At 39.0% G+C, this 24224-nt stretch overlaps 1 protein-coding gene across 2 annotated transcripts in view; it reads left to right on the plus strand.

Moving 5' to 3' along the window:
- Ocrl (OCRL inositol polyphosphate-5-phosphatase) overlaps positions 1 to 18134 on the plus strand; it is a 57347-nt gene extending 39213 nt beyond the window's left edge. Inside the window, exons 17-24 of one of the 2 annotated variants that reach the window (XM_071606032.1) lie at positions 337 to 502; positions 767 to 1002; positions 8635 to 8658; positions 11565 to 11681; positions 12692 to 12776; positions 13411 to 13538; positions 15138 to 15249; positions 15455 to 18134. In XM_071606032.1, the coding sequence (XP_071462133.1) occupies positions 337 to 502; positions 767 to 1002; positions 8635 to 8658; positions 11565 to 11681; positions 12692 to 12776; positions 13411 to 13538; positions 15138 to 15249; positions 15455 to 15579 (993 nt within the window). In that variant the 3' untranslated portion in view covers positions 15580 to 18134. The remainder of the gene's footprint in view (positions 1 to 336; positions 503 to 766; positions 1003 to 8634; positions 8659 to 11564; positions 11682 to 12691; positions 12777 to 13410; positions 13539 to 15137; positions 15250 to 15454) is intronic. The other variant, XM_071606033.1, reaches the window with a different exon arrangement.
- The last annotated feature ends 6090 nt before the right edge of the window (positions 18135 to 24224 follow it).

Genomic DNA, 24224 nt, shown 5'->3' on the forward strand with positions numbered 1-24224 from the left:
TTTTTAATATTTCAGAGTTTATGGTTCATATCTTAGAAACTAAGCTTTGGTCATAGAATAAATGCACTGGACCAAGATGGGTTACCCTCTTAGGATCCCAGAACCAATCAGAGTAGCCTAGAGAAGCAGTAAAAGCCACTTAACTCCTTCCCTGCTGTTGTGAGTTTAATAATGTATGATAGTGTATGATGTGAAGTCGGCTCAGTTGGTGAATGCATATGGAAGTTACCTGGTTAATAATTGCCTTATTCTTTATTCATATTCTCTATGGAATAATCCAACTGACTTACTTCCCCTACTAGTGATGCATGTTTGTGTCTGTCTGTTATTCCCCAGTTTGTGTTTGAGAATGTGAAGTTTCGGCAGCTACAAAAGGAGAAGTTCCAGATCAGCAACAATGGACAGGTTCCCTGCCATTTTTCTTTCATCCCTAAACTTAATGACAACCAGTACTGCAAGCCATGGCTTCGGGCTGAACCTTTTGAGGGCTACTTGGAGCCAAGTGAGTGTTCCCTTTACCATTGTCTTTGCTTGTCATGAACAGTCTCCTCAATGCTTCAATACCCTTGGTTTAACTTCTTGTTTTCTAACCACATGTCTCTTACCGTCCCTGTCATTATATTGGTTATGCCTCCTTTGTGTGTCCAATTTCTTTGTTTTTGTTGCTTGGTGATTTTTTTTTAGAGGACATTTATTCTGTTGGCCTCATACCCTTTTACTTTTCCTTTTGAAGTTTCTATGTTATGTATCATCTGTTATATTTCAGATGAGACAGTGGACATTTCTCTTGATGTGTATGTCAGCAAAGACTCTGTGACCATACTGAACTCAGGGGAAGATAAGATTGAAGATATTCTTGTCCTTCACCTGGATCGAGGAAAAGATTACTTTTTGACCATCAGTGGAAATTACCTCCCAAGTTGTTTTGGTACATCCTTAGAAGCTTTGTGCCGAATGAAAAGACCAATCCGAGAAGTTCCGGTTACCAAACTCATAGACTTGGTAAGAAACACCCAAAAACAAGCCTTCTGTACATATACTCTTCGTGATACTTAAGTGATGTCCTTATCTCTGTGCTTTTTGTTTTTAATCAGGGGACTGTCAAGTGCTACAGAAGAGTGTCACTTTAGCACTTCTTAAGCCTAAGAAAGGAGAGACTTAATCTGTAGTTAGCTCTTAATGGGAATATAATAGATAATATTAAGCTCACCAAATAAAATTAAAGGCTCCCTTTTCAAAGATACAATGCATATTTGTTAAGGTTTTCATGTGCTCAAGTCACTTTTGTCTCAGTCGGCATGTATGCGAGGCATAATAAGTGGTGCAAGTGGTTATTGTCCTTATGAAGCATATGAGAAAACTGAGGCACAGACATCAACTTGCCCAAAGTCAGATAAGTTAGTGACAAATTTATCACCTGGGTTTTTCTCACTCCTGCTCTAGTATTCTTCCCTATTTTACATTATATCCAATCACAGTAAAACTTCATCCACTGCTAATAGAAGCCTATAGTAGAAACCTGCATCAGAATCCCTGGCAGTTCTTATTATATTAGAGGTTCCTCCCACTGCTCACTTCTGGCAGCAGAATCAGAATTTCAGGTTATAGGGCCTCGAATTATGTATTTTATCATCATCCCATTGAGGTTTGATACTTAATGTGACTCAAGAAAAGAAAGGAGGATAATTCTTGCCCCTAGCCAAGTTATAATATCAGTGTCCTTATGAGGGAAATGCCCATTGTTTTAGTAACATAAATCACCTTAATAACAAGTTCATCCTATTGAGAACTTTTCTTCTAAATGAAAAAAAAATATTGGATTTGTGGGCAGACTTCGTGGGGCTACAAAAGTATATTCTTGATCTTTACCCAAGAAAGTAAAGTCAAGTGACAGCCAAACCATTAGTATTCAAATTGATTCTTTTGGCATAGCTAGACCAAGTGATCATATCATCTAGTGGGGAGGGCCAGACCAGTGAGCCAGGCTGCTGGCTTGTCAGAGTATGATCTGTTCTGTTGCCATGGAGTTGTTTTAGCTGTGACTCAGATAGCAGATTAAAGCACTTGAGTCCAGTCACAGCATTCTTTCTTGGAATTATACTTGTTTCCCTAGAGTCCTCATGACTGTTTTATCTCTGAGAGAGAACCATTTTCTCCAGAAATTCATATCCTGTCATTCTGCTGTTTCTCATGATAATTGTTTTTTTCCTCTACACCATATTCCTGCCTTTTAAATTCAGTGTTTCATGTTTTAGAATACATTTGGATTAATTTTTTTCCTGCCCTCTTCCCTTCATATCCGATACCCTTTACCAGTTTTCTTTGTCCCAGCTTTTTTTTAAAGAGAGAGAGAGAGAGAGAGAGAGAGAGAGAGAGAATTTTAATATTTATTTTTCAGTTTTTGGCGGACACAACATTTGTTTGTATGTGGTGCTGAGGATCTAACCCGGGCCACACATGCCAGGCAAGCGCGCTACCGCTTGAGCCCCAGCCCCAGCCCTATTTCTTCTTGACATTTGTTAAATTATCCTTGTATGCTCTCTTTTCCCCTTTTATTTCCTATAAACTGAAACCTAGCTTATTTTTGGTCAGAATTTGTAGAGGCATTATTATGGCCTTTGTAATAATTTTTCCTTATTAATTCTGGAAATGGCTGGAAGGATGCTCAACCAGCATAAAAAAAAGTTTATGTAGAATTATTATCAGGTAATTCTGCCACATTTGCTTATAAACATCCAAAATCATTAGAGAATTAATGATTCTGTAGGAAGCCCTCTTCTTTTTGTGTATCAGTTATTCAGTGTTGAAAATAGAAATCTAATCACTTTTAATTACAGAACTTCTCAGTTTTTATTAAATTGGTGTGTTCACCATTTATTCTTTTAACACTTTTATTTTGTAGATTTGGTGTCCTTATCCTTTTAAAGTCTGTTGCATTTCAGTGTTATTAAATTTCTGTGTCTCATTGATGAGGAAATTACCCATATTAGCATGGGGCAATAAGCAAGTAATCTAAAATAATCAGTACTCCATTCTTAATTCCTTTGTACTCTGTTTTGACTAAATTAACGATCTAAAATGCTTCTTTAGGTTTAATGTTTGTATTTTTTCCAAGACCCAAGATGATATTTCAAATCCCATGAGATGATGCCGTTTAGAGTGGTACCCATCCTTTATTTTGTTATGTACTTTTAAAATTATAATTATAAAACTAAAGAAACACATCAGTCCAGTGCATGTGTTTTCTCTGCATGTACTGTTGCAGAAAGATTCTTGTGCCATATCTTTCTCCTAAGAATGAAATAACTGGCATAAATACTTTTCATTTTTCTTTCTCTTCTCAATAACAGTCACTCTGCCACTCCTAGAGTAGTTTGGATTAGCACAAATAGGAAAAAGATGACAATCATCTGTTTGTAATTTTCTTTATTCTTTTCCAGAATTGATAAATTTTTCTGCTTATTGACTAGCATATAAGTAGCAAATAGTAATCCACATTTATTTGGTACACACTGGATATAAAGTAGGATGAATTTTATGTGGGTTCCATAATTTAGTGGTTATGAAAGTATACTTGGATATACAGTATGGCTAACTTGTGAATCATGGTTAGTAGTTTGGTTAGAAATAACCTGAACATTAACTATTTTTACTGTCCAATGTCCACTGTATTTGGTAAATCAATGTTTTGGAAAGTCATTTAAAGTGAATGTTATAGAGCTTTTGGTTTGTATTAACAATAGACTCCTTTCCTGTGCTGCTTACTCAAGCCCTTATATGCTATAAGGGCATATTGATTGACTTGTTAATCTCTGTAAAAATCAATCTCAAAATCAGCCTATTTGGGTCTTAATGGATATTTGATACATGTGACATTAACCTGGCCTAGAAATAAGTTCAGTACATGTGAATAAAGTAAATTAGGAAAGTGATTTGGTGTTAGTCATAGAAGTATTTTCAATCCAGTTCAAGTACTTAAGAAGCATATATTCATATATCAGATGAACAAGCTCTTCCAGGAGCAAGGGACATCTTGAATAAAGGATAAAAGGTGAAAGTGAAAAGACTACATATGAAAGATTATAAAATTTTCTACGAGCCAGGTGTAGTAACCCATTCCTGTAATCCCAGTGACTCAAGAGGCTGAGGCAGGAAAATCACAAGTTCAAAACCAGTCTTAGCAACTTAGCAAGGCCCTAAGCAACTTAGCAAACCCTGTCTTAAAATAAAAAAGGGCTGGGGATGCCAGGTGTGGTGACACACACCTGTAATCCCAGTGGCTTGGGAGGTGAGGCAGGAGGATTGTGAGTTCAAAGTAAATCTCAGCAAAAGCAAGGAACTAAGCAACTCAGTGAGACCCTGTCTCTAAGTAAAATACAAATTAGGGCTGGGATGTGGCTCAGTGGTTAATCCCCTGGGTTCGATTCCCTGTTTAAGAAAAAGACTTTCTAGGAAAGAATGATGGTTAAGGATAAAGAACTTGTAAAACTGGTTCTTTAGGATAGGGGCAAGTGATAAAAAGCCACAAAGTCAGCAGATGAGCTTCTGCTTGAGCCAGAGGGCATCCAGAACCTTCAGAAGGCTTTGAGGACTAGCATGTTATAAATCAACATGTTGGGAGAAACATTCTGGTATTGGTTATAGAATAATCTAATGGAAAAGGGTATAGCCTTGAACTGTCAAATCTGGTTAAAATGGAAAAAAAAAACTGAGGAATGAGTAGGGAAATAACATTTATTGGGGAAATGTCTATTAGGAGAAGAATATAAAAAATTTCAAATAACAGGAATAACAACTTAGTGATTAATTTGTCTCTGGTGATCTCTTCACTAGATGTTTACTTTATCCTACTAATGTACCCACTCATTTTTATCTGTTAGGTGTCTATTTTGTTCTCTATATTTCATATGGACTAATCATTTTGAGAACTTCAATTTTCATTCAGTTTTCTGCTTTTTAAGTTTGTATCTTCTACCTCTATATAACTCTTTTTATATTATTTTAGCTGCATGTACTACTTTGGAATGTTCTCCTAAGGGTAAATGTTGGGGTAAAGAATGATTTGTATTGCATTTCCTATTTGCCAGTATTGCCCCACTGGGGAAATCCTGATCTAGGTTCCTTCTTTTATTTTTATTTTTTTAATATTTATTTTTTAATTGTAGTTGGACACAATACCTTTATTTTGTTTATTTATTTGTATGTGGTGCTAAGGATCAAACCCAGGGCCTCGCATGTACTAGGGGAGCACTCTACCACTGAGCCACAACCCCAACCCTTAGGTTCCTTCTTTTTAGATTTTTTTTAAGTTGGAGATGGACACAATATCTTTATTTTTATTTATTTATTTTTTATGTGGTGCTGAGGATCAAACCCAGGGCCTCATGCATGCGAGGCAAGTGCTTTATCACTGAGCTACAACCCTATCCCTAGGTTCCCTTTTTAAATGTGATCAAAACAGCCTGTTGCAAAGAGTGGGCATCTCTACCCTTTAAAGTTCATTGAATTAAGTATATTAGTAACCTTTAGCCACCTTTGAAGTAGGCTGTTTATCAGTGGAGGTTAAATAATGTTTCTGTTTTCAACATTGAAACTAATGTTGGTTTAAGTGTTTTCTTTTATGTTTCATCTATTTTCTTTAATCTTGTATCCAGAGAAGTAAACACTCAATGTAAATTTCCTGCCCCTCCATCAGTATATAATCAAAGTCCTTTTGAGTCTTCTTTTAGAGTTTTGTCTTTCATCCATTTTTTTTCCTAGTGCTGGGGATGGAACACAGAACCTCACACATGGTAGTCAGGTGCTCTATGATTGAGTTACATCCATAGCCTGTCCATTGATCATTTTTTAATAATTATTTTCCCATTATTAATTTTAAGATTTGACTCTCTCCTGCTTGCCTTTAGTGTTCTCTTTACCTCTGTCTCTGCCCTTCAATTTTTCCTTTTCAGAGCTATCAGATTGATCTTTATAATACTTGCTTTGTGGTCTATCACTTCCTTGCTTAAATGTAGTTCCCCCATGCCTGCTGAATACAGTCCAAATTCCTTAACCTCTTATTCAAGGTCAGATTTATTTCCCACTATTTTTCTCAATGTTCTCTAGTCACCTCAGCTTATGGTTCCCACAAGCTAGATGACTAACTTCTTCCAAATCTTATCTTGTGATTTATCTTTTCTGTGCCTTTCTTTTTATTAACAGAGGATAATCATAACTCATTTTATTACTACTAATAAGTTTACTGTGGACAAACAGAAATAGTAAAAATTGCATAAATATAAAGACATAATTTTTCAAGATAATTCTGTGCCTTTCTTTATTTCTGCTTTTCCACATATTTTAAAGTCTGGCTATGTTACCCAGGCAGGCCCTGAACTCCTGGGTTGAAGTGATCCTCCCACCTCAGCCTTTGGAATAGTTGGACTACAGTTATTGCCACCAGCACCTCACTTTCCTCTTCTACTTGTGATATCCCCTCCTCATGTCTACTCCTTAAAATCCTATGAATCAGGGCTGGAGTGTAGCTCAGTGGTAGAACATTTGCCTAACATGTGCAAGGCCTCAAGTTTCATCCCCAACACCATACACACAAAAAATCCTGTGGCCATAAAACTTTTACATGTGAATTGGAATGGCATCAGGTCGTAAATTCTGAGACTCCTTACCCCAACTCAATGGCAAACCAGGATTAGGAACCAACCACATCTTTCTTCTTTATGTATCCTCATTTCTCATTGCCCTCCCTGCAAAGGTATTGAGCACAGTACCTTGTACTAGTAGATGGTCACCACTCAAAGATCTTTCAAGACCTGGTTTGACAGGTTAGTGCACCAAATTTCTGCAAAAATCTATTAGGAATATTCTCTCTTTGTTAATAGGTACACCTACACCTAAATTTTATAAAATGTTGTCCAGAATTGTATTAAATTAGATGTTTGACACTCAGAATTTTATATTAAAAACTATTACAATACTATAAATAATGTGTACTTTATAAAGCACTGTTGCTCTGATTATTTCATGTGGTATTTAAGAGTCTGTATAAATCCACAAAAGCATGTTTAATTTGTAATGTATCTAACAATACTAAAAAAACCTAATGGCCATATACAACAACAGTTTAGGGGAAATGCATTCAACCTTACCACTTACAATGTCAGGGAATACATACTTGCCACCACTCCCAGCCCCTATGCATCTCAGTAAGATTGGATTTCTCCTTTTACCTAACAGATGTTATTCATGTGATTTATACTTGAATTCTTAGAGACCCACTGCAAGATCATGAGGAAATCAGTAGGGAGGTGCTGGGAGTATGCCCCACCACCCCTTGAATTTAGGCTGTTTCACTGTACTCTGAGATGAATGCTGTTATCCCTGCTTTAGACATGAAGAAACTGAGGCAATATGAAGTTTGATAACTTGCTAAGGTCTCTACAAAACTAAGGAGCAGAAGGAAGATTTGTACCCAGGGTCATCTAACATCAACACCTATACTTTTTCTATTAATCATGTGGCCTTGCAAGTAAGGGTATCTCACTATCTTTAGCCTGTAAACTGAGAACTGCATTCTCACTTTGCTTCTTCCTCTCCATCCAGGAAGCAGTTACCTTGCCCTCTTTGAGTTGTCTGAGGGAGTATGGTGATAATGACCATGGAGTTACTCAGGCCTTGAGTTCCAATCCCAGTTCTGCCACTTATTATATAAGTGTGACCTTGGGCAAATAATTTAAACTCTCAGGGTCTCAGTTTATTCATCTGTAAAATGGGAATAATATCTGCTTTATATTCATGTGCCGATTAAATGACATCACTTAAAAATCACTTTGCATTGCTCCTGGTACATTGCAGATGTTCCTTAAGTGGTGGTGGTGGTGGTGGTGGTTATTGCTGCTCTTACTATAATTGAATTGTAATAATTCAATTGTAATAATCATAATAATTGGATTGTAATAATAGCATAAATACAGGAATGATATAAAAGCTACTTTCTTCCCTCTCTTCTGCTTCTCTTTTTTTTCTAATATCCTCTAAGAAAACAGAAAGAGGATAATGATCCACAAAGGTCTGAAATGAAATTCATTTACATTTCAGAGGAACCTTCAAATCTGAGGCCTCTAGGGGCCTTTGAGAAGGAGAGGTATGAGGAGATTGAAAGGAATTTGGGACACTGTTCAGGAGGCTAGCTAGAGTGAGTTGTATGGCAGTGGAAAAGAATGTACTTTATCATTTGCTTCTGAATGGTCACTGTTGGGCCCACACCAAACTCTTCCATTGAGGTTGCATTATGGTGAGGTAAGAAGCTGCATAGTGTAGCAGTTGAACAGGAAGAGACATCAGTGGGTATTTGGTTGGGCCAGACTTTGGCACAAAAGTCTAGTCCTGCACAAATATGTTTCTCCAGGGATATTCTCAGTAAATTGCACAAAAATTTAATATGCATAATAGAGAAATTTGCATATGGAGAATGTGTTCCATTTTCAACAATCATAATTTATTTGAAGAATTCAAAGGTTTTAAAAGAATATGAATTTAGTAAGCTAGTGAGTTCTAATACTGATCTGTTTCCAATTCTGTAATAAAATTCTAATCATTTTCTATCTGTCAATGACTTTTTTCCTGCTCTGCTCTCAGGAAGAAGACAGCTTCCTAGAAAAGGTAATCCAATCCATTGGTGGTTATGAGAGTTTCCTTGTGCTTGATTAACACTTAACTGTGGTCCCTGGAATTTGTCCCTAGGTGTTCCTATATCAGAGACCTCTGACTCGGTGAGAATCCCCTAAAGTCCTGCTAGCTGTATGTAAATGTATTTGAAGTATAGGAAAGATGTTACTGCGTCAACCACATTATTAAGACACAGTACATAAAAGCAATACAACTCAAGATTCCAGATTTGGGGTGGGGGGTGTTTGTGGGTTTTGTGATGCTGGGGCTCAAATCCAGAGTCTTGCACGTGTGAGGCAAACACTATCACTGAACTGGTCCATCCTAGAGCTGTCTTGATGTATCTGCTCATGAGTTGAAGGAGGAAGGTACCACTTAGCTGTCCTATTTCCAAAGATAGTAAAGCCAAACAAATACAATTCTGTTGCATTGAGTGGTTTTGGGTTAATGGTAATAGTGATTAATTACTAAAAGAATACACAGTTATGGATAAGAAATAAAGCAGGGACTAGAATTGTGGAGCTGAACAAGGTCATAAGAGATCATCTGATGTGGGGCAGTAGGCACTAGAACCCAGGTTTCCTGCATTCCCAGTAAAGTGCTCCTTCTTCAGTGCCCCACAGCCTTTCCATCTTCAATGGACAGTGGCCAGCTCTACAGAGGGCTGTCAAGTAGAGGAGCATGGGTTTGGTGAACAGTCTCCAGCACTTTCATATAGTATCTAATGGGACGCCTCCCTGTTTGGTGGCATCAAATGAGTTTTGACAGTGGGGATGCTGTATTGTTTTGTGCTTTAATTGTTAGCACTAAGGTTATAAAAAATCGACTTAATAGACACCAAATGTGACTGTTGAAAGAAGGCAAAGTCCCTTCGTTTCCCTTCAAAACTCAGAATAAAAGATAATTTGTAAAATTTTTAAAAATTATTGTTTCTTTCTCCATTTTCTTACTGTGTCTTTCTCTAGACTTCAGAGATGCAAGTATGACATTTTGTATTATCTCACATGAATTTGAGAATGGATAGTGGATGGGACATATAACCTACTGACATTTTTTAAAAATATTTTTATTTTTTATTGTAGTTGAACACAATATCTATTGTTTATTAATTTATTTTTATGTGGTGCTGAGAATCAAACCCAGGGCCTCACATGTGCTAGGCAACCACTCTACTGCTGAGCCACAACCCCAGCTCCTAACCTACTGACATTATTATTAACCTTTTTAAACCACTGAGATTTGAGACAGCTCTGCTTCCCAGTCCTTCCCTGTTAAGAGTAGTCTAAACTCTGTCTGTTCCTCTTGGTCAGTGTCCTGTGTTTGCCTCAGGACCTTAGTACATTTTCATAATAAGACTTTGGATGCTAGGTGTTTTAATATTAAAATACATGAATCAGTGTTGAATAATTTATATATTATGAGTTCAGAGGCATTTGCTAAACAATATGTACATGTGTTGCATTTGGTCCAGAAAGAAGAGTACATTATGGACAGTGCTTTGGCTCAGACACCATGTGGATACCTGCACTTAATACTTGCAACCAGAAAGAAGTCAATGGTTGAGCCACTGATGGAAGTTCTGGCAACTATAGGGAACATTAATATCAAGTGATAGAATCCCAAGGGAAAGAAAGAAAGGAAACAAAGCAAATATAAATATATATATAGACTTTAAATGGTAACCAACTGTCATGCTTCCTTCTCTTTCTTATTACCTTAGAAAGGCACAGTGGCCTCAGAAGATCATCAGTGCTTATTAAAGAACACAGTGTTAAGAAGAGACCTCAGTGCTGCTATAATATACATGGTCTCTGTGAAAATAGTAAAATGTTTATTTTTTCCCTTAAAGATACATGGATAGGGGTTGTGGATGGAATTTACAGGTTACACAATGTTGTTTCCTAAAGTTGAATATATATAATGAGCTAAACATATGGGAGAAAGGAGGATGCCAAAGATTGATCAGGATTTCTTCACCAGGATTTTTCTGAAGGCTGCCTTCAGAAGCCTTTTAACCTATTTCAGACATCTTTTTCATATAATTTCTGTTTTGCTACATACATAGAAGGTTTTTCCTTTTGGGGGGTTTTTGTGTTTTGAGTGCTAGGGGATAACTAAGTTTATTTCCTGGCCATTTTCAAGCTCAAATTTATTGATCTAATTGAAATAACACTTCTGGATTTTTTTTCTCTTACATTCTTTCAAAAGAATCAAAAAGATAGTAGAAAGGTAGGTGAAAGGAGTAAAATCTCCTAGAAATCTTTACTGAGTTATGAGTATGAACAACAACTTCTGTACTTAGACCCTAGACTTTTCATGATATTTCTGATTATTCACTTGCTGTATTTAATTTACTATTTTTCGTTCTTAAGGTTTATGAATTTAGTGCCTTAAGATAAAAACTTGTATTAATCCTGAAGTATTTATGCCTGTGGGTCTAATGTGGACAAAGAACCTCCTTTAAAGCAGCAATGTTAAAATTTGTGGTAAAACTGAAGGAAGAATAAGTTAAAAGTAAACAGAAACCTACCTATAGACATGGTTTCTTAAAAGTACTTATTGATGATTGTAACAATGTTCACAAGTCAAGGGTGGACCCTATCATGACTGTTTTGCTAAAATATTGATTCTCAGTGTCACCCTTGAAAGGATTTATAACACAGAATGCATCCATGTATTAAAATCTAAACCCAAGTGAAACACTTGATGACTGAATGAAGCATTTAGGAAAGGAGATCCTTTAACTGTGGGAATCTGTGTCAAGGGGTGTCCCCAGTGAGGAAAAAAGTGAAACATCCTAAGATATACAGATCACATTGTACCCAGCATGAATAAAATTCAAAAGAGATTAAGTCTTTATTCTGAGACCCTTTTAATTCTCATCCTTTTGCATCTATTAGGAGAAATCTCTTCTGCAGATGGTTCCCTTGGATGAAGGTACCAGTGAAAGACCACTTCAGGTACCCAAGGAGATCTGGCTTCTAGTAGATCACTTATTCAAATATGCCTGTCACCAGGTAAGTAAGAGTAGGCCTTCCTTGCAATTTCAGGTGTATGTGCAAGTCTCATAGGAAGTTCTAAGACCTCACATCACCATAGTTTTTTTTTTTTTTAATATTTTGAAATACTTTTATTTATTTATTTTTATGTGGTGCTGAGGATTGAACCCAGCACCTTACACGTGCTAGGCAAGCATTCTACTGCTGAGCCACAACCCCAGCCCTATCATAGTGTTTTTAAACTTCCTCAGGCCACCTCCACACAGCAGCACTGTCAGATTGCCTGCATGGGTGGAAGCATCCCTATTAACAGATGTGACAGCTAAAGTACCTGAGCTAAGTGGTTTACCTAAGACCATGGTCTAAGTACAGTGGCAGAGCCAGGACTAGAACTGAGAATGCCTGTCTCCTGGCTCTGCACATTTTTCTGAGTACCTTAGTTTGTAATGCCCACTTTAGCTGTCAAATAGCCTTATCGACTTTAAAGTCCAAAGCAACTTTAAGCTCATTTCTTTAACTCGGTCCTGATATTTCTTTTAAATCTTTTACATCAGATCTAAAACACTAGCCACCCTGACCCATTACTCCCAAAAGGAGAATTCTTTTGGACTGAATTGGATGGTAATGTTCTCTTATCTACTGAAGAGTAATATAACATGAAATCAAGGTTAGCACAGATATGGCATTTACTCCTTCCCAGCATTTAGTAATGTCAGTATTTGAACATGGTTATGCTGTATGCACTCTGCCTTGTCCAGAGGCTGTCAGGGGGACACCTAGTTTCCTGATCTGGCCACTATTCTTTTGCCCTGTCAGGAATAGACTAAAACCACTGAAGATCTTTTTCTTGTTTGAAATAAAATTTTACATGGATTGTAGAGATGATTTAGAGGAAAAGTGCTATTTTTAAACTTCCATTCCTAATTATTAATATACATACCACCCTCCCTTTTGCTTTCTGCTGTGATCTTCAGAACCTAGGGGATGATTATCTTGCCTTGTTCCCTTCATTCTGACTTCTTTGGTAGGAGGACCTGTTCCAAACTCCTGGAATGCAGGAAGAGTTACAGCAGATAATTGATTGTCTGGATACCAGCATTCCTGAGAAAATTCGTATCCTTTCTATCCAAGCAAGGCTTAAGAAGCTGGATACCCATCCAGCTTAGCCAAACTCTTCTTCCCACCTACATTTGATTTTCATATTTCTATATTTATTTTCCTTGTAGTTGTCTTTTATTATAAGATAATCACTAACTATCCAGTTGTTTCTCAATTTCTTTCAGTAAATTTTGACCTCTCTGTGTGTCATGATATTAATAAGGGGAATCAAGGGTAGGTAACAGTGAATTTTAATAAGCATAGAACATAAGAACCACAGCCCCATGACTGTTTTCCTTAAGCCTATCCTTCACTCCTGCCCCCATATGTACTGTCATTAGGAGAGGAAGAAGAATGGGAAACACTGGCAGTTAGTTTATAGGATTGTTCCAGTGGGAACTCCCATTCTGTTGTCTCTAAATTCCCCTGAGTCTGAAATTGGGCCAAGTCTCCCAGAGTCTTTGACCAATTCTGTAACAGCTCAGTTGGAGGGTACCTGGATCAATAACATATCAAACCCAAGTTAGGTTTGGTGTGACCTGAATTCAAGGAGGAAAATGTCCCTTCAAGAGTTTGCTGAAGGCAGCCAGCTGGGACTCTGAATGGCCTTTTTCCTGGAGCCCCTTTCCCTTGACTTAAGGTGATTCAGCGGGCAGTAATCACTCTGTGGCTGAAGCACTGCTCATTTTCCTGGAAGCCCTGCCAGAGCCAGTTATCTGTTATGAGTTATATCAGCGATGTCTTGACTCTGCTCATGATCCTCGAATCTGCCGACAGGTGAGTTTTATTGATCTGAGGATATGTTTGGGGCAGGTTCCCCCACAGAGAAATCATCAGTTTTACAAAGCCTGAGAGTCATCCAGCTGCATGGTAGGATAGGTCTGGGTCTGTTATTCAAGACAGGACACCAGCATTCAGAGTTGATAAATTTTAGGTTATTTCCGATTATATTTGCCACTTTTTTTCCCAGTTGGCCTATTTCTGTTAACAGAAAACATAGTGAAGTGGAAGCCTCTACTCTGAGTTAAGATTGGTGAAGTTGATTTTACATGGCATTCTGATGGTTATTACCAAAAAGGGTGGGTGATATTTGGAAGGAAGTCTTGAGTCTTCTTGGTGTATTTTTAATCTTAAAGTGACCTTGATGCACAATAGCTGATACTACCTATACATCAAACTAGTGAGTGTTGGGGGGAAATCCTCAGTGATGCTATTGTAGAGAATAGCATTCAATTTGGCTACCTGTCTGGAGAATGGGAAAAGAAAGGATTAACACCTACCTTCTTTTGGGGGGAGGGGTTTATTTAATTTTTTAATTATTATTTTTTTTAATTTGCTCCTTTTAGATACACACGACTATCAAGTGTACTCTGACATATTATACATACATGGAGTATAACTTATTCTAATTAGGATTCCATTCTTGTGATTGTACATGATGTGGAGTTTCACTGGTCATGTACTCATATATGAACATAGGAAAGTTCTGTCCAGTTCATTATACTGCCTTTTTTTATTGTCAACCCCCCCCCCTTCCTTCCTTCCTCTTTGGCTACTCCAATGAACTTCTACCTTCTTTTTTTAATTCAAATTCTTTTTTTCTAAAAATTGTACATATTTGTAGGGTATAGTATGTTAATTCCATATAGGTAGAGAATGCGTAGTGATTAAATCAGTATAATTAACATTGTCATCTCCTTAAACATTTATCATGTCTTTGTATTGAAAATATTTGAGTTCCTCTCCTCTGGTTCTTTAGAAAATGTGTAATAAGTTGTAAACTCCAGCCACCTTACCGTGCTATAGAAAGCTAGTACCTACTGTTCCTATTTTAACTGTATCTGGTCAGATGACCTCCCTCTGTTGCCCCACCCCCACCTCCTTCCTGGCCCCTGCTGACCACTATTCTGCTCTTCCCTTCTACGAAATTAACTTTTTAAGTTTCCACATATGATCTTTTTTTTTATCTTTTTTTATTTTATGGGTACTTTTTAGTTATACATGACAATAGAATCAATTTGATATAATTATACAAGCATAGAATATATCTTATTCCAATTAGGACCCCAGTCTTATTGATGTACATGATGGTGAGATTCACTATAATACCTACCTTCTTATGTAGAACTGTGTGCATATAAATCTGTGATGACTATATAGCCTGGTCATTGAGTCAGGGACCAAACAATATGACCATTCTTACTTAGAAGATACAATTTGGAAGGTATTATGTTGGTCATGAGTAACTAACGGAAGGCAGTGACAAACAGGGTCTACAAGGATTGGATTATAAACTGCTTTTATTGAACCTATAAATTCTTTTTACTCCCTTCTTCCACCTGTTTTCCTCACTGCCCACCCCCTTTTTAAAAACAGGTAATTTCTCAGCTGCCAAGATGCCATAGAAATGTTTTCCGTTACTTGATGGCATTCCTTCGAGAACTCTTGAAATTCTCTGAGTACAACAATGTCAGCGCCAACATGATCGGTAAGGGTACTTCATAAGAATGGTTACATGAGGGTGTTTGTGGACAATAATCTGTGTATCATTTATATTTTATACCTTATGGATGTTCAAGCACATGACAGTCATTTCATTCCTACTGTCTTTGTTCCCTGGCCTGCCATCCCTGAGGTTTTGCTCACATCATATCTGACAAAGCTTTTCCCCTTTTCTTTCTCTTGCCCTCTAGCCACTCTCTTCACTAGTCTTCTCCTAAGGCCTCCACCCAACCTTTTGGCAAGACAGACTCCAAGTGACCGCCAGCGTGCCATCCAGTTCCTTCTGGGCTTTCTGCTTGGGAGTGATGAAGACTAAGTCTTTTCTTCTCCAAAATTCTAGAGGAGAAAGATCTTGGGCTCCAAGTATTTCAGAATGATTTGAGAAGGCGTGCCACAGGAAGGGTCTATTGCAGGATCTCAGATTCTGTTAATAGTGCAAAAGAAAGAGAGTTTCTTAATCCCTTCTTTACCATATTCTACACAGCAAAATACTTTTAGACTTATATTGCCAAGCCAAAGTTACCATATTTTGGTGTTTTTGTGTTTTCTCTTTATAAGGCAAAGAGGTCTGTATTTACACTCCTTTATCTAGGGATATGTTTGTTGCCCTTCAACCCAGTTGTCATGATTGTCCTTAGTCATAGGCCTAGACTCTGAGATGTTTCCGTTCTAGGCCTATAAGCACTACTTCCTATATCTCAGACTTGTCTGTAGTCCTTCGTATAATGCACTTTTGACCCACTCCTCCCCATGTCACTCCTTTGCACTCCCCTTCACTCATTCTATGACTTCAAAGGAAGCCTGGTTGAGGCTAATGACTCCTTGGATGTCCTTAACAGTGAGTTCAATGTTTGTAAGTGGTCATTACATGCATTTGTGCATTTCTACTACAATGGCATCTATATGTCACTGTTATTGGCCTTTTTGTGGATCCGCACTGGGTGGAACCATTTTTCTTGTCTCAGATCACATTTAGTAACATAACTTTAGGAGTTATAGAGATGGCATCACATTGATATAAGAGAATCACAGTCAGAGTGGAAACACTTTGAATATTTCAGGAGTGAGAGTATTCACATTTGATAAGTCCTGTTTCCTACTCTCCCTTTCCTAGTATTATTTACATTTTATATGAGGATCAATCCTGGGTACTAGGGGACCCATCTCCCACTTGGAAATCCACCTCTAATGGTGGGCACAGTGGTACATGCCTGTAAATCCCAGCAACTTGGGAAACTGAGGCTAGAGGATCGCAAGCTTGAGGCCAATCTCAGCAACTTAGCGAGACCCTGTCTCAAAATTTAGAAAAAGACTGGGAATGTAGCTCAGTGGTAAAGCAACACTAGGTTCAATCCCCAGTGCCAAAAGAAAAGAAAGAAAAAATCACCTCCAGAGCAACACTTGCCATTTTCACTACATTGTAAGAGGGAGTCTGTGTGCCTCTAGCAGCCCCCTCTGGAGCTATTGCTCCACCCACAGCAAGGATATTGAGGATAACCCTTAGAACCCTTCTTCAATCTTCTGAAGTACCAAGGGACATGTGTTACCCCACCCCAGCGGGGCTGACTTTGAGCTCCATATCTGGCTCCTTCAAGTAAAGGATGTCGAAGACTCCCTTTGGCTCCCAGTCACTGTATCCAGTACTGTGTAAGAGAGATTGATCAGTGAGACCAACCATAAACCTTGCCTTGCTCACCCAAGATAACTCTCTGAATGTTTCATTCATTCAAGCTTTATGGGACAGCCTTTTAAAAAATGAATTTGTTGATTGACAAACAAGCCACGAGCCACTGACTGCAAAACTCCCTGATGCAATTGACTTCCTCCTGGTTTTCTTTCATTAAAACCACTCCAAGCTGATTTACTCTGCCCTGTTAACATTAGATTCCAGGAGCATAATATATAGACTGTGCAATCTTGGGCTTTGATTCCTTGACTCTTCTAGAGCATCCAATGAGAGGGCCAGGGGAAACTCTACCACTGAATGGTTCTTCGATTCTTCAATCTCTTGAAAGTTGAGTTCTTTGGGGGAAGAAAAGGTATGTATACTGTGATATACTGGTTAAACCCTTTCCTGATTGGGACTGAGAGAAATTAGAGTCAAACTACTGGTGCCAGATACCTTAAGGTCTACTAGGTCAGGGCTGGGTGGTGAACTTAGTTAATGGAAGACTGAGAGCAGAACAGTTTTGTCATCTCCAGTAGTCCACAAAGTGATCACAGAAAGAGGCAGGTAATAGGAGCTAGATAATAGGAGCTGAGACAGAGTCCTAACACAGGGAAGTGGTTTTGGGGGGCCTGTTTTCTAATGTGTTTCCAACTTGGGGTCTTTGGGTGACCAAGGGTATGGTGAGTAGGAGCTCTGTGCAGCACACATATAGCTCTCTTTCTTAATCAGGTCAAAGCACTAAGTGGTTTACTGCCTCAACCTTTTTTCCAGCTCATCCTGGGATATATACAGGGTTGAGGGTTTTAGACAATCTCTAGGTAGAGGAGAGAAGACAGACCAGACATAAGAAATCTGTTTTCCTCCCATGCCTGTCCCAGCATCCCACCCTCTAATTCCTAAGTCCACCAAGGTACTATTTCGTAGTCTCTCCAAATTAAGGATTTCAGATTCAACTGGTAGGGAGGGACTCTGCACCTGTTGTTTTAGGATGAAATGGTTCAAACCCCTGAGGTGACATTGCATTAGCCTCCCTTTCACTGTTTTCTGATTCTTATTCTGTAATTGTTTGTTATATTTCCCCCAAAACGTCTTAATCACTAAGCAAAGCTGCTAGTGGGATTCTGTATTTTGTGTCATCTTTTTTATTATAATTTATTGCAAATTCTTTTCTGAATAAATATATGTTGTGTGAAAAATCAAAATGTGATATTGGTGAAAAAGAACTGAGGAGGGAAGCTTATATCACTGGGTCTCACTTGATTTTGTTGTAGTCTCCATCAGATATGCCTTTGCTGTGATCTTCTATCTTACAGGGAAGTATCATTTATAGGAATTCTCAGGCTGAGACTGTAGCTCAGTGATGAAGCATTTGCCTGACATACGCACAGCCTTGAATTTGATCCCTAGCACTGAAACAAACAAACAAAAATGCTTTTCAGTGTATTTGCTCACAGAGATGAGAAGCCATGTATTTTTAGAAGCCAATAAAGAAGTAACACTGGCCAGGGGTATAGCTCAATGGTAGAGCCCTTGCCTAGCATGCTCCAGGCCCTGGGTTTCATCCCCAGCATTGCAAAACACATTTTAAAAAGTCATATGCTTTCACTGGCCAACCAGATACCGTTATTTTAATCCTAAGCACTCAGGCAACAAAAGGAAAGGATGTAGATCATTTTGTTAGATTGGGGCTAGCTGTGTTGCCCAGACTGGCCTTGAATTCCTGGGCTGAAAGGATCCTTCCTCAGCCTCCTTTGTAACTGGGACTACAGGTACATGCCACTGCACCCAGCTGTATGTTGAAGTTTAATGCACATAAATTTCACACTAGGTCAGATCCATGATCCTTCCAGCCTCAGAAGTTTGACAAACTCTTAGCATACATATTTGGAGAAAACCCAGTTGTCCTTGTTGACATAACCTCAGTAGGTTAACCATGACTCCAAAAGAGCTTGTTTTCACATAATTCATTTTGCAGCTTTTGAAAGCCAGCTTTGAATTTTTATTATCTTTTGGAATGATGAAGTACATAAATTTAGTACTTTGGGAGTCTCTAAGCTAACACTTAGAGAGGATACCCTGGATCTGAGCAGGGTGCCATTGTTTCCCAGCAAATCTCCATTATGAATTTGTAGTTCTGATTTCATTCCCTTTGAGACTGAAGAGGCCTCAGTTGGAGGCTTCTTCACAACCAGGGCACTCTTCCAGTTCCTTCCAACTGTGAGCTTGACCCTGATGAATGTGCTGACTCAGTGTTATCAGGAATAGTTTTTCTAACCCCACCCAAATGCTTGGCAGAAGAAGGTGTTTCATTTTGAGAGTGACCTCCCCCTCAGCAGCATTTTTCCCCAGTACTGGGGGGTTGAACCCAGGGGTACTTTACCACTGAGGTACATCCCCAGTCCTTTTTTATTTTGAGACAGATTCTCTCTAAATTGCCAATGCTGTTCTCAAACCTGCAACTCTCCTGCCTCAGCCTCCCAGGTCACCGGGATTACAAGGTGTGCACCACTGCACCTGGCAATGCCCAGCAGTTTTTACACAGTGACTGGCAGTGTGGCATAGGAGGCATGATAAACATCCTTTCCTGAGGTTGCAAGAAACTACATCCTGAATATTGGGTTTCTGTTACAGGAGATCCATTAGGGCCTGTCTGATATCAAGGCAAGTTGAAGAATTGGCTCTTAGTGTTCCCTAATAATCCAAAGCTGAACACTGTAACTGTGAAATCACAAAATGTCTGGGAGAGAAATTTAGTGCTGACCTAATTCAATCTCATTGTTTAAATGGGGAAAGTCTTGGGACAATGATTGACCTAAAGTCACTTAGGTTAGTGACACAGTACAGCAGAGTGGGAAAAAAAAAGCTTGAGCTTTGAAGTTAGATCTGGTTCAATGAACACTCTTAACCTAAACTCCCCACTTAACATTTTGCCATAATTGCTTTATCTCAAAGGGGTCTGGTTTATTGCATGTGACTTTGGACTAGCTAACCTCTTGTTTTCTTGCCTATAAAATGGAATAGGCATAATATTGATCTTACATGACTTAATTATGTGAGTCTCTTCATTTCCTTGTTAAAAACCTTTCAGGGGCTTCCCAGTGCATTTAGAATAATATCAAAACTTTCCCATGGCCTACAAGACCCTGCATTAAGTGAGAAATAATTAAAGTTCCCAGCATAGTATCTTGCACATAGAAGATGCTAAATAGATTCCCACTTCCCCAGCTTTCTCCTCTGTTATATTGACTGAACTTAATACTTTAGATCTCCCTTTTGATGATAACCTTGTCAGGTAGGTAAGATCAGGCCAATGGTCAGCCTGTTCAACTCCCCTACACACACCAGACATGCCATCACATACTTTTTATAGTTCTGTATTTTAGAATTTTCCCATAAACCTTTTTGTTAATGAGGGTGAGGTATAAGTCAAAGAATGAATAACAGTTTACTGTCACCAACATGTGACACCTGGTTGTTGTCCAGCTTCAGGAGCCACACCAGCTGCTCTGCCCATTCTTCCCTGCTGGCCTTTTGTTCTTTCCTGTGGAGCTTTGCCTTTTCCTGGGTGCCTAGCTTCTGACTTGCCTTGTGAGTAAATCCCTCTTTCATTATGACCTTTGCTATTTGGTCCTTGTCTAACTTCTCACCTGAATTGATTTTTTACCTAGCCAGTGCTACCTTCTCTCTCATCTCCTCCTGGTGATGAGATCAACCCCTCCAGATCTTAGAGCAAAGAAGAGGGGCTTGCTTGTTCCTTGATGCTTTGAAACTGTGGTTTTGTGTTGTTCACTTCCCCCATCTTCAATTTAGGTGAGTGGTTCTTGATCCTGGCCACTCATTACAGTCATCTGGGGCTGTAATTGCCTCTGATCCCCAAACTGGCAGCATCAGCATTACCTGGAAACTGTCTAAGTCAATGGTTCTTATCATTGGCTGCACAACAGAATTTCCCAGAATACTTAAAAAATAAGGAATAAAGTTTTATTTTGATTCAGTTCTAGAGACTGAGAAGCTCAGGAGCATGACACTGGCATCTTCTTGGCTTCTGGTGAGGGCGTCCTGCTCCTTCAACTCATGGCAGAAAGTGGAAGGACAAGAGAGCATGTGCACAAGTGAGAAAAAGGGGCTGAACTCCCATGATAGCTAATCCATTTCCAAGAGAAGTGCATTAATGTATTCACAAGGGCTTCATTACCATGGCTCAAACACCTTCCACAAGACCCCATCTCCTAACAGAGTTATACTGGGACCAAGTCTCATCTTGAGTTTTGCTGAGGACAAACCATATGGGGAGTGGTGAGAGTTTGCATTTCTAACAAGTTCCAAGGTAATGTTGAGGCTACTGGTATAGGGACTATAGATTTTGCCAATTCGGTTACTGACTTCCACAACACAGTTGTCATTACCTAGTTCCCAGTTGTCCTCTCTATCTCAATACCCCCTGCCATCATCCTTGGTGACTTCAGTGTCTACATTAATACCACTGTTTCAGAGGCCCTGAGACCTTCACTTCCACTCTTCTAGCTATCAACCCAGTACATAGCTTTTCTGCAAGCCTAGCCACATATTACCCTAAAAGGGCCAGAGCTCTTAAATCAGCCACTTCTACTTTTTCATGCTCTTTAAGCGTCTTCTTCGTCCTAACTAGGAAGTCCATTTTTTCAAACAATTTCACTCTGCTTGTCCATTAATTATTTTCATGGCATCTTATCACTTACAATGACTTTAAATGCCAGCTCTAATGTCCCTGAGTCCAAATGTGTATTTCCAACTGAAAGCTCTCTTCTGAGTTTCTGCCCAGTATGTCCAATTAGCTAGGTGACATCTCCCCTTGGATAAGTCATAGGCATCTCAAGCTTTAAATATACATAATAGATTTATTTTATTTTGAATTCTTCTAACTTCACTGAACTCAGATCCTCTATCAGTCATCCCTCATCTCAGAGAATGTCAGTGTCATCTACCCAGTTGCTTATTCTAAGCATCTAGGAGTTAGCCTTGGTTTCTCCCTGTCCCATCAACTCCACCTTGATGACAATGCCTGACATTCATCACCTCCACTGCTAATATACTGATCCAGGTCACCATCATTCCTCACGTGGACAGTTGTAATAGCCTTCTACCTTGTTGTCTGTCTACCTTTGCTGTCCTTCATTCTACACCAGGCAGCATGACTTAAGAGCATCAATATCACCATTCCTCTCTTGATAACCCTTCAGTAACTTCTCAGTCACTGAATTCCTAATGAACATAAATGTCATAGTAGGTCAGATTTACAATGCAACCTAAATTTTCCCATGGTCCTCTAGGCCCTGCACTGGTGGGTGCCAAATCTCTGAATTAGAACAAGATATATTTCATGCTTGCATAATTATGTCAAAATGGATTCCACTGCCATATATAACTAAAAAGAACCAATATTTTTTTTTTTTTTTAAAAAAGAATCACCTGGAGACATTGTTAAATGGGTCCCATGCCCCATGTTTCAGTCAACTTTGTGCTGATGTGACCAAAAGACCTGACAAGAATATTGTAGAGAAAGAAAAGTTTATTTTGGCTCATGGTTCAGACATTCAGTCCATGGTTGGTGGACTCTATAGCTCTGGGCCGAAGGTGAGACGGGACATCATGGCATAAGGGTGTGGCAGAGGAAAGCAACTCAAGACATACTAACCAAGAAGAGAGAGCTCTGCTCACCAGAAACAAAATATAAACCCCAAAGGCACACCCCCAGTGACCTACTTCCTCTAGTCACACCCTACTTGCCTACACTTACCACCCAATTGGATTAGCAGTGAATTAATCCACTGATTAGAATACATTTCTCTAATCATTTCACCTCTTGAAATTCTTGCATTGTCACACATGAGCTTTTAGGGGATACCACATATCTAAATCATGATACCCCACTCTCTGAAATTCTGATTAAGTAGGTTTGAAATGAGGCACAGGAGTCCACATTCTGAATAAATACCTAAGAGCATCTTGATGCAAGATTGCTTGGACCACACTTTGAGAAATATTACCCTGAAGGATCCTGTCCCTGTGTACTAGTAACCTTTCCCCAGCCCTGTCAATATGACACTCTTCTTGTACCCCTTCCAGTGAGCTGAGAGCTCTTTCCCAGTTCGGAGCCTTTGTACATATCTCTACCAAAAAATTAATTCCCTACCCACTCACCTTTCAGGATGCCTCAGCCCCCATCTTTGCTATACATAATCGTATCACCCACCCTGTGCCATTCACTTTTTCTGCTCCCATTCCTGAGCCTTTTTTTATGGCTATCTGGCTAACTGCCCCTGGGCCTACCATATGTGGTTGCACAATTCTCCTTTTCATCTCTTGCTGAATGTTCACCTACTTGCTCCACTGGGACTTGGGAGGCAGGAAACTGTAGTGGCTCTTCACACAGGCTCCAGGAGCTAGAATGAATTCAAATACCAGCTCTGCCACTTCCCAGATGTATGATATTGAGCAAAAATTAATTGACCTCTCTATGCCTTGATTTACACATCTTTTTTCTCTAGCTTTATTGAGGTATAATTGACAGATGAAAAATATATATATTTATCCATGTCTTAGTCTCTTTCGCATTGCTATTAACAAAATACTGGTGGCCAAGTACTTTATATTAGAAAAGAGGTCCATTAGCACAGTTTTGGGCATCTAGTGCCAGCATGTGGGCAACTCTGGTGAGCACCTTTTGGTTACATCACAACAGGGTGAATGGCATCATGGCAGGAGCACTCCAAAAGAAAGAGATCACATAGCAATGCAGGAAACGAGAGATTCAGGGGCCACTTTTTATAAAAAACAACCCACTGTTATAATCCAAGTTCCTCAAGAACCATATCAATCTCCAAATCACTTAAATCACCTTCTACTTTGTTTCACCTCTTTGAGGTTGCTACCACCTCAACACTGCCACACTGAGAATCAGGCTTCCAGTTCATGAACCTTTAGGGTACACACTCAAACCATAACAATCCACACCTTATAATAAAAGTAATAGTATCTTTCTTCAGGATTGTCATAGGATGAAATCAGTTAATATATTTAAAGAGCTTGGAATAGTGCCTGGTGAATAAATAGTAAATGGCAGCAAGTATATGTAGCCCAAACCCTCTATTGGCCTCATGGCTCAGACCCCTCTCCTACTGCCCTTCAAAACTCTACAGGTGACTACACTCTTTAATTTGTGAAAATATCAAAGCAGTCCAACAGAAGCAGTCCTCTCCAAGCACTGCCCTGCACATCAGAATGCCTCTAGCTTCACCTTCTTTCTTGCCACA

This window comes from Marmota flaviventris, chromosome X, assembly GCF_047511675.1.
Source record: "Marmota flaviventris isolate mMarFla1 chromosome X, mMarFla1.hap1, whole genome shotgun sequence".
NCBI classification, from domain to species: domain Eukaryota; kingdom Metazoa; phylum Chordata; class Mammalia; order Rodentia; family Sciuridae; genus Marmota; species Marmota flaviventris.